The 12,651-nt window shown below is 38.4% G+C and overlaps 1 protein-coding gene across 3 annotated transcripts in view; it reads left to right on the top strand.

Moving 5' to 3' along the window:
- Nucleotides 1-12,651, top strand: part of rnf32 (ring finger protein 32) — a 60,129-nt gene that overhangs the window by 23,144 nt on the left and 24,334 nt on the right. For all 3 annotated transcript variants that reach the window (XM_063042416.1, XM_063042414.1, XM_063042415.1), the window contains 4 exons: nt 872-1,001; nt 4,123-4,390; nt 9,099-9,241; nt 11,275-11,307. In XM_063042416.1, coding sequence (XP_062898486.1) covers nt 921-1,001; nt 4,123-4,390; nt 9,099-9,241; nt 11,275-11,307 — 525 coding nt within the window. In that variant the 5' untranslated portion in view covers nt 872-920. The remainder of the gene's footprint in view (nt 1-871; nt 1,002-4,122; nt 4,391-9,098; nt 9,242-11,274; nt 11,308-12,651) is intronic.

Raw genomic sequence — 12,651 nt, 5'->3', positions numbered from 1 at the left:
AAGGATGTGGAAACTATAGAAACGGTGCAGAGGAGATTTACAAGGATGTTGCCTGGATTGGGGAGTATGCCTTATGAGAATAGGTTGAGTGAACTCAGCCTTTTCACTTTGGAGCAGCGGAGGATGAGGGGTGACCTGATAGAGGTGTATAAAATGATGAGAGACATTGATCATGTGGATAGTCAGAGGCTTTTTCCCAGGGCTGAAATGGCTAACAAGAGAGGGCACAGTTTTAAAGCAGATGGAAGTAGATACACAGGAGATGTCAGGGGTAAGTTTCTTACACACAGTGGTGAGTGCGTGGAATAGGCTGCCAGCAATGGTGGTGGAGTTGGAACAATCAGGTCTTTTAAGAGACTCCTGGATAGGTACATGGAGCTTAGAAAAATAGAGGGCTGTGGGTAACCCTAGGTAATTTCTAAAGTAAATACATGTTTGGGTCAGCATTGAGGGCCGAAGGGCCTGTATTGTGCTGTATGTTTTCTGTGTTTCTATGATCAGTGAAAAGTTCCATGGTGACAGTCATTGGTGGACCCTCTCACAGTGGCTCTGTAGCAATCTCTAGAGATTCTGGAGCAAGGAGAACATTTCTCCATTGAAATATAGGGGAACAATGGGGGCAGAGAAATAAAAGTAATACAAGGAATGGGAAGGAGAATACTGAATAAAAGTTGTATTAGACAAATTGCATCTTTGTGGAGTCTTTGTGTAAATTGTATTAAATAAACATCTTTATTTTGGCAACAGGGTTTTTCCCTGCCTTTTTGTGATTGTGTATTAATGTGTGAATCAATAGTGCATTATATAAATGGGAATAATTTAGTAAATTTATAATGTAAATAATATATCATTAATGTTTGTTTTATTTTAGATAAACTTTTGGATAAATAAAATTTCCTGTTGCGGTCAGAGCTTTGCTTATGGATTTAAATGCAACAATATCCAAATCACTGAACACATCTATGATGCCAGGCCCAAGTAGCAAAACACAGAATGATAAGGTACATGTTTGAACTCTTGAGTATTTGGCTCTATAAAGAGTCTCTGTTAACCACTTTCCTATTCTTTATGATATATTCTACAAATCAAAAATTATTTTCTTCTCATACAGAGTGTTCACTCAGTCATGTTGTCTAAAATTAAACGGGTTAATTAACGTTATTGTATTTGACCTGCGGAGGTGGACTGAGTATTTGCATACTTTCAAGATTGAAAAGTCAGCACTTAACCGAAAACAAGTGTTATTGTATCCACAACCTCTAGTTGAGTTAGGAAGCATTAGCACCAATATTTCTAACTCCTTTCCTGCTTCGTTGTTAGACTGCCAAAAGCCTCTCTTCAGTCATGTCATTGCATAGAAGCCTCTTGAGTCTGCAACTTTCCAATTGCTCACCATGGTTGCAGAACACAATGTGTTCAGCTACAATGAAAGTGCAAAATATTTAATTGTATCCCTTTTGCATTACTTGGCAAGGTCAGCTGTATGAGATCACTGCTTTTGCCCAATATTTTTCCTTTGTTATTTATATTGCCTGCCTTCATTTGAGTGCCTAGAATCCACAATTGCAACATAACTTGTAGTTACTTTCCCGGGCTATTCAAATGGCAACTTCCAAGCGCATAACTTCTACCACTAGGAAGGCTAAGGGAAGCAGGTGCACAAGTATATTGCTCACTTGCAGGTATCCCTCCAAGTTACAAACCATCCTGACTTGAAATTAAATTTCCATTCCTCCCCAAATCTAAATCTTGGAAATCCTTACCCAAAATCAGAGTGGAAAAACCTTCACAAGAAGGATTGGCTCATCACCACCTCTCAAGGGCAGTAAAAACTGACCTTGCCATCAATGCCCCAAAAATAATTGAATAAATACAGTGGGATGCAAAAGTTTGGGCAGCCCTGGTCAAAATTTCTGTTACTGTGAATAGCTAAGTGAGTAAAAGATGAACTGATTTCCAAAAGGCATAAAGTTAAAGATGACACATTATATTTTAAGCAAGAAAACATTTTTATTTCCATCTTTTACAGTTTCAAAATAACAAAAAAGGAAAAGGGCCCGAAGCAAACATTTGGGCACCCTGCATGCTCAGTACTTAGTAACACCCCCTTTGGCTTATAAACGCTTTCTGTACCCAGCTAAGAGTCTTTCAATTCTTATTTGGGGGATTTTCGCCCGTTCTTCCTTGCAAAAGACTTCTAGTTCTGTGAGATTCTTGGGCCGTCTTGCATGCACTGCTCTTTTGAGGTCTATCCACAGATTCTCGATGATGTTTAGGTTGGGGGACTTTGAAGGCCATGGCAAAACCTTCAGCTTGCGCCTCTTGAGGTAGTCCATTGTGGATTTTGAGGTGTGTTTAGGATCGTTATCCTGTTGTAGAAGCCATCCTCTGTTCATCTTCATCTTTTTACGGACGGTGTGAAATTTGCTTCCAGAATTTGCTGGTATTTAATTGAATTCATTCTTCCCTCTGCCAGTAAATGTTCCCCGTGCCACTGGCTGCAACACAAGCCCAAAGCATGATCGATTTACCCCCGTGCTTAACAGTTGGAGAGAGGTTCTTTTCATGAAATTCTGCACCCTTTTTTCTCCAAACATACCTTTGCTCATTGCGACCAAAAAGTTCCATTCAAAAGGTTCAAAGGAACATCGAAACAAGCCTGATGCATTTTGGAAACAAGTCCTGTGGACTGATGAAGTTAAAATAGAACTTATTGGCCCCTTTGCTTCGGGCCCTTTTCTTTTTTTGTTATTTTGAAACCTTAAAAGATGGAAATAAAAAAGTTTTCTTGCTTAAAATATTAAAGAAATGTGTCATCTTTAACTTTATGCCTTTTGGAAATCAGTTCATCTTTTACTCACTTAGCTATTCACAGTAACAGAAATTTTGACCAGGCGTGCCCAAACTTTTGCATCCCACTGTATATAACATAGGTTATAGCAAAATTTGGAGACTGTTTTATTACTGTTTAGGACAACATTGTGGTATTGCTTTAACAGAAACTCAACTGCAGCTTGTTGACATGTTTATTTAAAGAAGTTCGTTATTATTTTCTTGTCAATGACAAGTTCCCTTCTTGGCAAATATTGAATAACTAATTCCAAAATTATATAACTTTATTTCTGATTATTAATATTTCTGTAAAGAACAGATTATTGTCTAGATTTTAATCATGATTTTAAAGTGCTTTTGTTTTCCAAGATATGACTTATTATGTTTTGAACCGTATTTTAAACAAGGATATTTGACCTCTGTTGCGTATGCTAGGTTTTGTTCAATGAAAAACTGCTTTTGAAAGCTTAATTTACTTTTTATTCGATGAATTCTGCATTCCCAAAGATGCTCATCAGCAGCAATCTCTGTTCATTACACTTTGTTATGGTAGTATTTTGAAATTCGATAGAGAAGAAAAAGGCCAATTTAAATTTAATATGTTTATTATCAATTTTAAGCTCCCTAAATCACAGGGATAACATAATGCTAGAGTAATGCTAGCACCTGATACTTGAGTCCCATACAAGTGGCTGGAGACTGAGAAGATTTGTAATGAATATTAACCCTGTACCTTTTCCTGCTTTTAACTGCAGTAGACTTCTTCAAAGTTATAAGTTATAGACAAGTCCTACAGACCAGAAACTGTTCTTCTCAGATCTCATTAAAGAGGGAAAAATATGTATAATTTGTATATTTGTGTGTTAAAATAATGTTACATCTTTTGTGCTTTACGCCTTTGCTGATTGTGGTAGCTCCAGTTGAATATAAAGGCGGATTGTACATAGGACTCCTAAATCGGAAACTGATTGAGGAAGGAGAGTGTTTATGGGATGTAATTTAGCACATAAACACTTTCATTTCTCAGTCAGCTCCAATGTATCCACCAATATAGTTAGGCTTTCTGGAATTTAGCAGAGAAAGACACAATCCTTTTTTTTAATGAGCTCTCTTAAAATAGACCATAAACTTTGTAAGGGGGAGGAAGGAGAGCAAGTCATGAAACATTAAATGTATACCCCAGAATAAGTGGATAACAATTTGTTGGACATAAGTTACTCAGTTAAGAGGGCTTCTCAAATAAAAAATAATTAGTTGTTCTTGCATTCTCATTTCCATTGTACCCTTTAGCATATTTCCACAAAACCAGACACCACAGTGCTCGCTGCTGTAGCTTTGCAAGATCACATTATTAGGAATCTGCAGCTCCAAAATCATTCATTGTCTGATACTTTTAAAACAAAAGAACGGAATAAAATGAATTGTTACAGGCTTGTAAACCGAAACACTGTGAAGGCTGTCGTGGATACAGGGATAAAAAGAAATGAAAAAAAGGAAATAAAGAAAGATGAGGAAAGAGAGTATGTTCTGGATCCAAAACCTCCAGGTCTTACTTTAGGTAAATATATTTAACATTTCATATTTCAGTTTTATTAACTTTGTTAGGTACAATGTGCAACTAACCTTGTGTATAAGATGGAAATATGAAGTCCATTGATAGGACGTTGTTGAAGCCATTATTCTTACTTAATGTCATAGGAAGCAACATGAGATAATTTATTGATTAATTATTATTGTGATAGGTGTAAAACTGAAGTAGCCACTTTGTCACATATGTTCTGGTCATGTTCTTCATTAAAATCTTTTTGGAAATCTTTATTTTCCACAATTTCTAAAGCTCTGAAAATTAATTTACAACCTAATTTGGAATAGTTCTGCATCATATTCAGGGTATTTCATCTTCAGACCAACATGTAATTGCATTTGTCACATTGTTGGCAAGAAGGGCTATTTTATTGAAATGGAAAGGTACCTCTGTCTCTACATTAATTCAATGGTTTTCTCAAGTAATGTTATGTCTTAGCTTGGAAAAAATTAGAACTTTTGATCCTCGATTCGATTTTAAGAGAAGCTGGGGCTCTTTTGCCAAATATTATCATTTAATTTGAATTAATTTATATGGTTTCCTTCCAATCTTATTTGATATAAATGTGAATTGGCGGTTGATGATTTTTCTTCTTTATATATATAGATGATTGTAAGACGTATTGCTCCGGGAGTTTGGTTCCTAATGGGTTTTTTACCCTCTCTTTTTTCTTCTTTTTTCTTTCTCTTGTAGTTACTGGGTTTTTTTTTCTTTTAGTAGTTGGGGTTCTCTTTTTCCTTCTTTTCTTTAAAAAAATGCTTTTTTTCATTTTCATATATTTTTGATAAGCTTTTTTCTTCAGCTTTATTAACTATATATATCAATTTGTTGAAATCTTGTACCATTTTAAAGGTGTAGAAGATTATGTATCAATAAAAAGATTTTAAAAATGAAAATTTATTGATTACCACTAGAGAAATTATTTTCACCCATTTTAAGGTTTGCCATTTTGAAGCAAACTCATTGGTTCAGCAGTTTTAGAGTCTAAAACAACTTTTAATAATGATATTTTCTAGAAACTTTTTATGATACTTGATGCAGTGAAGATATAAAATTCTGTGCACTTTGATAAGCAACCTAGCAGAAAATTATGTTATGATAATGTCAGGATGTATCTCTACCTTCATCTCTCGATGACTTGCGCAGCTTATTGGCAGTACTGCATAGTGACACACCTCGAAGAGCTGCTCGCCCCCCCGCTCTGGGTACCTGGGTTCAGTCATGACCTCTGGAGCTGTCTGTGTAGTGTTTGCACAGTCCCCCTGTGCATTGTCCTGTTGCTCAGGTTTCATCCAAAACTATGCAATAGTTAACTAACTGCAAAGTGGTCATAGTAGTCATAGTCATAGTCATAGTCATACTTTATTGATCCCGGGGGAAATTAGTTTTCGTTACAGTTGCACCATAAATAATAAATAGTAATAGAACCATAAATAGTTAAATAGTAATATGTAAATTATGCAATAAGTCCAGGACCAGCCTATTGGCTCAGAATGTCTGACCCTCCAAGGGAGGAGTTGTAAAGTTTGATGGCCACAGGCAGGAATGACTTCCTATGATGCTCTGTGCTGCATCTTGGTGGAATGAGTCTCTGGCTGAATGTACTCCTGTGCCCACCCAGTGCATTATGTAGTGGATGGGAGACATTGTCCAAGATGGCATGCAACTTAGACAGCATCCTCTTTTCAGGCACCACTGTGAGAGGGTCCAGTTCCATCCCCACAACATCACTGGCCTTCCGAATGAGTTTGTTGATTCTGTTGGTGTCTGCTACCCTTAGCCTGCTGCCCCAGCACACAACAGCAAACATAACAGCACTGGGCACCACAGACTCGTAGAACATCCTCTGCATCGTCCGGCAGATGTTAAGGGACCTCAGTCTCCTCAGGAAATAGAGACGGCTCTGACCCTTCTTGTAGACAGCCTCAGTGTTCTTTGACCAGTCGAGTTTATTGTCAATTCGTATCCCCAGGTATTTGTAATCCTCCACCATGTCCACACTGACCCCCTGGATGGAAACAGGGGTCACTGGTACCTTAGCTCTCCTCAGGTCTACCACCAGCTCCTTAGTCTTTTTCACATTAAGCTGCAGATAATTCTGCTCACACCATGTGACAAAGTTTCCTACCGTAGCCCTGTACTCAGCCTCATCTCCCTTGCTGATGCATCCAACTATGCAGAGTCATCCGAAAACTCCTGAAGATGACAAGACTCTGTGCAGTAGTTGAAGTCCGAGGTATAAATGGTGAAGAGAAAGGGAGACAAGACAGTGCAGAGATAAGCAGTAGGATTGGTGGGAGTTGATAGGAATGTGCAGTAAATTGGGGGAAAAAAGTGGAATTAGTGTAGATGAATGCTTGATTGTTGGTGGTGACAGAATAGCTGAAAGGCTTGTTTTCATGCAGTATAACTCTCAAATGATTCTACATTGGATGGCTCTACCAGTAGCCATATGAGGAGGATGGTGCAGAGAGGCTTCATAGGAGGATTTGTGCAGGTGAAATGAATAGATGAGAAAGAATATAATGTAAAACAAAGCAGTCATCCAATTTTAAAGATGAAAGCTTTGAAAAATAAGGTCAATGGTGTGAAATAGTGTAAAATCAAAAGATAATTGATATTCAGAACGATGTCAGTGTACACACTGAAATTTAACATGAGTACGAGAGACATCTTGCTACAACTATATGTGGCCCACTTAATGCTACAAATGGAATATTGAGGACCATTCTATTTTCCCTGCCTGAGCTATACCTGCAGTTGAGGAAGTGCAACAAAGTTTCAGCAGATTGATTCCTGGGATGATAGGCGTGTCGTAAACGGAGAGATTAAATGACAGGACCAGTATCCTTCCGAATTCAGAACATGGTGAGGATATAAAATTCATTTGAGTTACAAAATTTTGTAAGGCTTCATGGATAAATACTGTGGGGATTGGTTTCTAAAACCAAGGATCACGGTCCCAAAGTAATTGTTGGCCATTCAGGGCAAATGAGAAGATACTCATTCACTCAAATATTTGTGAACCTTAGGATTTCTCTGTGCAAGAAAGCTATGGAAGCTAAGTTTCTGAGTACATACATGATACCAGATGACAGATTTTTAGCTATCAAGTGATATGAGGTTGCTGCAGAAATTGAATTGACTTTATTTCTTACATTCTTCACGTACATGAGGAGTAAAAATCTTTGTTACGTCTCCATCTAAATGTGCAATCATAGTAATTTATAATTTATGATAAATAGGACTGTCAATGTAACATAGAAATGCACTCAAATCAGCGTGAATTAATCAGTCTGATGGCCTGGTGGAAGAAGCTATCCCGGAGTCTGTTGGTCCTGGCTTTTATGCTGGTACCGTTTCCTGGATGGTAACAGTTGGAACTGTTTGTGGTTGGGGTGATTTGGATCCCCAATGATCCTTTGGGCCATTTTTTCACACCTGTCTGTATATATCCCGAATCATGGGAAGTTCACAACTACAGATGTGCTGGGCTGTCCACACCACTCTCTGCAGAATCCTGTGATTAAGGGAAGTACAGTTCCCATACCAGGCAGTGATGCAGCCAGTCAGGATGCTCTCAATTGTGTCCCTGTAGCAAGTTTTTAGGATTTGGGGGCCCATACCAAACTTCTTCAACCGTCTAAGGTGAAAGAGATGTTGTTGTGCCTTTTTCACCACACAGCTGGTGTGTACAGACCACATGAGGTCTTTTGTGATTTGGGTACCGAAGAACTTAAAGCTGTTTACCCTCTCAACCCCAGATCCACTGATGTCCAAATGATGCAGAAGTAATAGATCAGTCAGTTCTTTAGGTTGTTATAGATAGGGGGTGATAGTGGGGATAAGCTCTTGCTACCTATTAAGTGCTCCGAATGGCATATGCCTCAAATAGCTTCTGACAACCAGATTCAGCTCCTGCCCTTCACATGCAGCTTAGCTACTAAGCCCAGCGGAAGAAGTTCTACTGACAGGAGAAGGAGCAACGGTGGGTTATTGTCACCTTAAAACTAGTATCTTCAGGCAGATACAGCAAGTCAGCCGTGGTTGGAAGCTCACCAGGAGAAGGAAAAGTCTTATCTCAAACTTCTGCTGCCTTGCAGCTATACCCACTACTGGGGAAGGCTTTGTGAGTAAACCCCGAGAAAAAATCCAGAGCTGGAGTCCCTAATGCAGATCCACATTGAATTCAATGCTGAATGGCAACTCCTGCAACACCACTGATGCCAAATTGTATCATGGAGAGGGAGAGCTTGCTCTCCATACTGTACTGCCCTACCTTTAAGTATCACATGGATGGCTGGAGTGCAGCACCCACGGTCATCCCCGCCAGTGGAGGGTCTCAAATAGATCAGACATAGTCTTACTGATCGGTAGAGCAGATGCAATATTCTGCTTCTATGTCCTCTGTTATTAATCCTTGCATTGAGTGTTTGCTGGCCTTATGCATAGACTGAAATATTTTTGTTTGAATGTCCTTGATTTGAAATAGATGAATGTAATGCCCTAACTGGGATTTGGGCATTCTTAGATAATGCATTTGTAAATTTGATTTAAATATCTTAAGTTTTTATTATTTCCACATATAATTGTCAAATAGCAGGATAATTGGATGAATTCAAGTTTTACTTAGTAGAACAACTTCTGAAACATATTTCTACTATCAATCTTATCCTTTCAGCTCAGAAAATGGGTCTGGTTGAGGCACCTAAAGAACCCTTGACAGCTAATGAGTGGCAACTAGTAAAGAAGAGATCAGTGCAACAGGGAGATTCAGCACAGCCTTGTGCTATATGCAGAGAAGAATTTGGATTACAACAACAAGTAAGCGCCTTACATGATTGAAGAGCAAAACATTTTACTGTACCAGAAAACCTCAACACTATGCGACAATGATGTTACTTAAGTCACTATGTACTTGGAATTACAGTTAAGTATCCCTTATCTGAAATGCTTGGGGCCAAAGTGTTTTTTTTCAAATTTTGGAATATATAATTAGATAGCTTGGGATCACCATAATTTCTGACTCTGAGTTTATGTGCTACCAATGATTGTCTTACACTTGTTCATCACATGTATGTACTGATGAAGCCATTCAGTGTGTTAGATTTTCATCAACGACGTTAGCAAACTCATCAATGAATTTCTTTGCTGCTTTGTGATCAGCAGACGCTTTATCACCACAAATCTTTAAAAATTTAATACTGTGCCTTTTCTTAAATTTCTGCAACCATCCTGATGAATATTCACAATTACCTTCGATTTTCAGTTCATCGTGATAGATCTTTGCTTGTTTTATGATCAGCACGCTATTAAAGCAGCAAATATTCACTCTGATGCTGATGAATCCACCCTTTCAATACACAATCAAGATCTTCATTTTTTACTTTTTACTGATTGTTTTTCTGGTTTTTATTAACTTCTGTTCATTACATACTGCATATAAGGTCACTTCTCAGAACTGTTTATAGTGCGCAGAGATCTACACATCACCTGGGAGCCTTCCCACCAACTTGTGGAAATTTCCATTTGTGACTTCATATCAGTGCTCAAAAAACCTTCCAATTTTTGATGCTTTTGGATTTTGTAATTTCGGTTAAGAAGTACTCAACTTGTAGCTATAAAAACACTGAATTCCATGCGATGTATTGAAATCCCAAATATTGTTTTCCTTCCAAAATGTAAATATGTACTAGATTCTGTTATGACCACAAAATACTTCAGGTGGTTTACTTTGATTTCATTTTAAAAATTGAGTTATCTTGGGATTATTTTTTCTCTCCTCAGACCTATTGCCAGTATATGTCCTTCTCTTATGGCGATTAAGACCACCAGGACTTCAGTAGTCTCTCTAAGTGCTTGAATTTAAACAAATCTACCTAAAAAAATGTTGATGTATTTCCTCCCTTGACCCTAAAAGGGAACATCCCACAACTATTTGACATGCCATCTAGTGGTGTAGGAAATGCTAAAATTAATCCAAGTAATATTGCTTTTCATATAACAGTGCTAAATACATGATGCCTTCCTTCTTTGATGGTCAATTAAAATAGGTGTTGTTAAATTTGTTATTTGGAGCCCAATCATTGTTGAAAAATTCCTTCAGGAACCATGTTATAGTTAACATTTTATCCGTGGAGCCAGGAAGAATAGGTCTGTTCCCATCAACTCCATTGTCTTGCCATTTTGTCACTCTGCTTAGTATTGAATCATTTTTAGGCTGAGTTGTCAAGGACACTACAGTCATACGTGAAATCAGGTAATCATTCCTTGACATATTTGGACTGTGGCTTTGAACTGCTAAATCAAAACCTGAAAATAGTTAAATGAGCAAAGCAAGCTCCAGAAAGCACAACTTTAAAAATTTAATTATTTACAAAATGGTAATAAAACTAAGAATTGCTCCCATTAAGAAAATGCCAATGAAGAAGTCACATCGTTAAAAATAACTCAGCTGTTCACAGATGCCCCTCAGAAAAAGAAACTACTTCCTTAACCTCACTAGGCCAGGTGTGACTCTAATCTTTCCTGTGAAGAAACTCATCAAAGCACACAGTTGTACCAAACTCTGCTAGTAGCATTCAACAACCCATTAGCATCATTGAGTAACTAGGAGAGGCAATAAACATGGCTTTTTCTCAAGAACATGTGTTTTAAAAAAATAATTTTTATTGAGGATTGTCGGTCTTATCATGCAGAATCCTGATAATTTCTGTCATTGTCTGCCATAAAGAATTCTGATAATTTCTTTAGCATTAAAGAGGGTAACATTAAGGGAAATGTTATTCAGTACTTTTTATACTCATACGTAAAATAAGATTACAAATTAATGTACAAGTTTTTTTTCTGTGCAACAGGTCTTGCTGTCTTGCTCACATGTTTTTCACCGGGTAAGTACAAAGGTTTGCAGAGAAATAATGAGAATATCTATAGATAAATAACCATTTGATGATTTATGCTGCTTGGGGAAATAATGCAACCCAGATTTAGGGTTTGCATGAACAGAGAGATTTGATTTTGTTTTTAGTTGTAACAAATAACAATCAGCAAAACAAGCCCAAAAATTGCTTTATAAAATCAATACAGCACAGAACCTGGCACTTATCCTTGTAAGTGGAACAAGTGCTACACATGCCCTTACACTTCCTCCCTCACCACCTTTCAGGGCCCCAGACAGTCCTTCCAGGTGAGGCGACACTTCACCTGTGAGTTGGCTGGGGTGATATACTGCGTCTGGTGCTCCGGATGCGGCCTTCTATACATTGGCGAGACCAGACACAGACTGGGAAACTGTTTCGCTGAACACCTGTGCTCTGTCCACCAGAGAAAGCAGGATCTCCCAGTGGCCACACATTTTAATTCCATGTCCCATTCCCATTCTGATATGTCTATCCACGGCCTCCTCTACTGTGAAGATGAAGACACACTCAGGCTGGAGGAACAGCACCTTATATTCCGTCTGGGTAGCCTCCAACCTGATGGCATGAACATTGACTTCTCTGACTTCCGTTAATGCCCCACCTCCTCTTTGTACCCCACTCCTTATTTATCTATTTATTTCCCCCTTTTTTTCCCTCTCTCTCTCCCCCCCTTTTTCTCTCATTTTTCTCCCTCTGTCCCTCTCACTATAACTCCTTGCCCATCCTCTGTGTTTTCCCCCCTCCCCCCTTTCTTCCTCCCTAGGCCTCCCGTCCCATGATCCTCTCCCTTCTCCAGCCTCCTATCCCTTTTTGCCAATCACCTGTCCAGCTCTTAGCTCCATCCCTCCCCCTCCTGTCTTCTCCTATCATTTTGGATCTTCCCCTCCCCCTCCCACTTTCAAATCTCTTACTATCTCTTCTTTCAGTTAGTCCTGACGAAGGGTCTCGGCCTGAAACGTCGACTGTACCTCTTCCTAGAGATGCTGCCTGGCCTGCTGTGTTCACCAGCATTTTTTGTGTGTGTTGCTCCTATTACATTAGTTCTTTTTTCTTGGTAACAATTTGTATTGCCAATATATTTTGTATGTCAATCATGCATTTTTCATTAAGAACATTGATTCATAAATGTGGATTATGTAGTGACCATTTACGTTTGTCATGAACACATGGTCAGTGATATCAGGGATGGGAAACTCTGAGCGGTAAAAATGCAGACATTTTTCTTTTTAATTTTTATCTTTATCCAGTACCTGGGTGTTACTGGCAAGGCCAGAATTATTTTTCGTTCCTAACTGCCGTTGAGAAGGTGCTGAG

This window comes from Mobula hypostoma, chromosome 3, assembly GCF_963921235.1.
Source record: "Mobula hypostoma chromosome 3, sMobHyp1.1, whole genome shotgun sequence".
In the NCBI taxonomy this organism is placed as follows: Eukaryota; Metazoa; Chordata; class Chondrichthyes; order Myliobatiformes; family Myliobatidae; genus Mobula; species Mobula hypostoma.
Note: the sequence above shows the minus strand (reverse complement) of the source record. Positions and strands in the feature narration are given on the sequence as shown.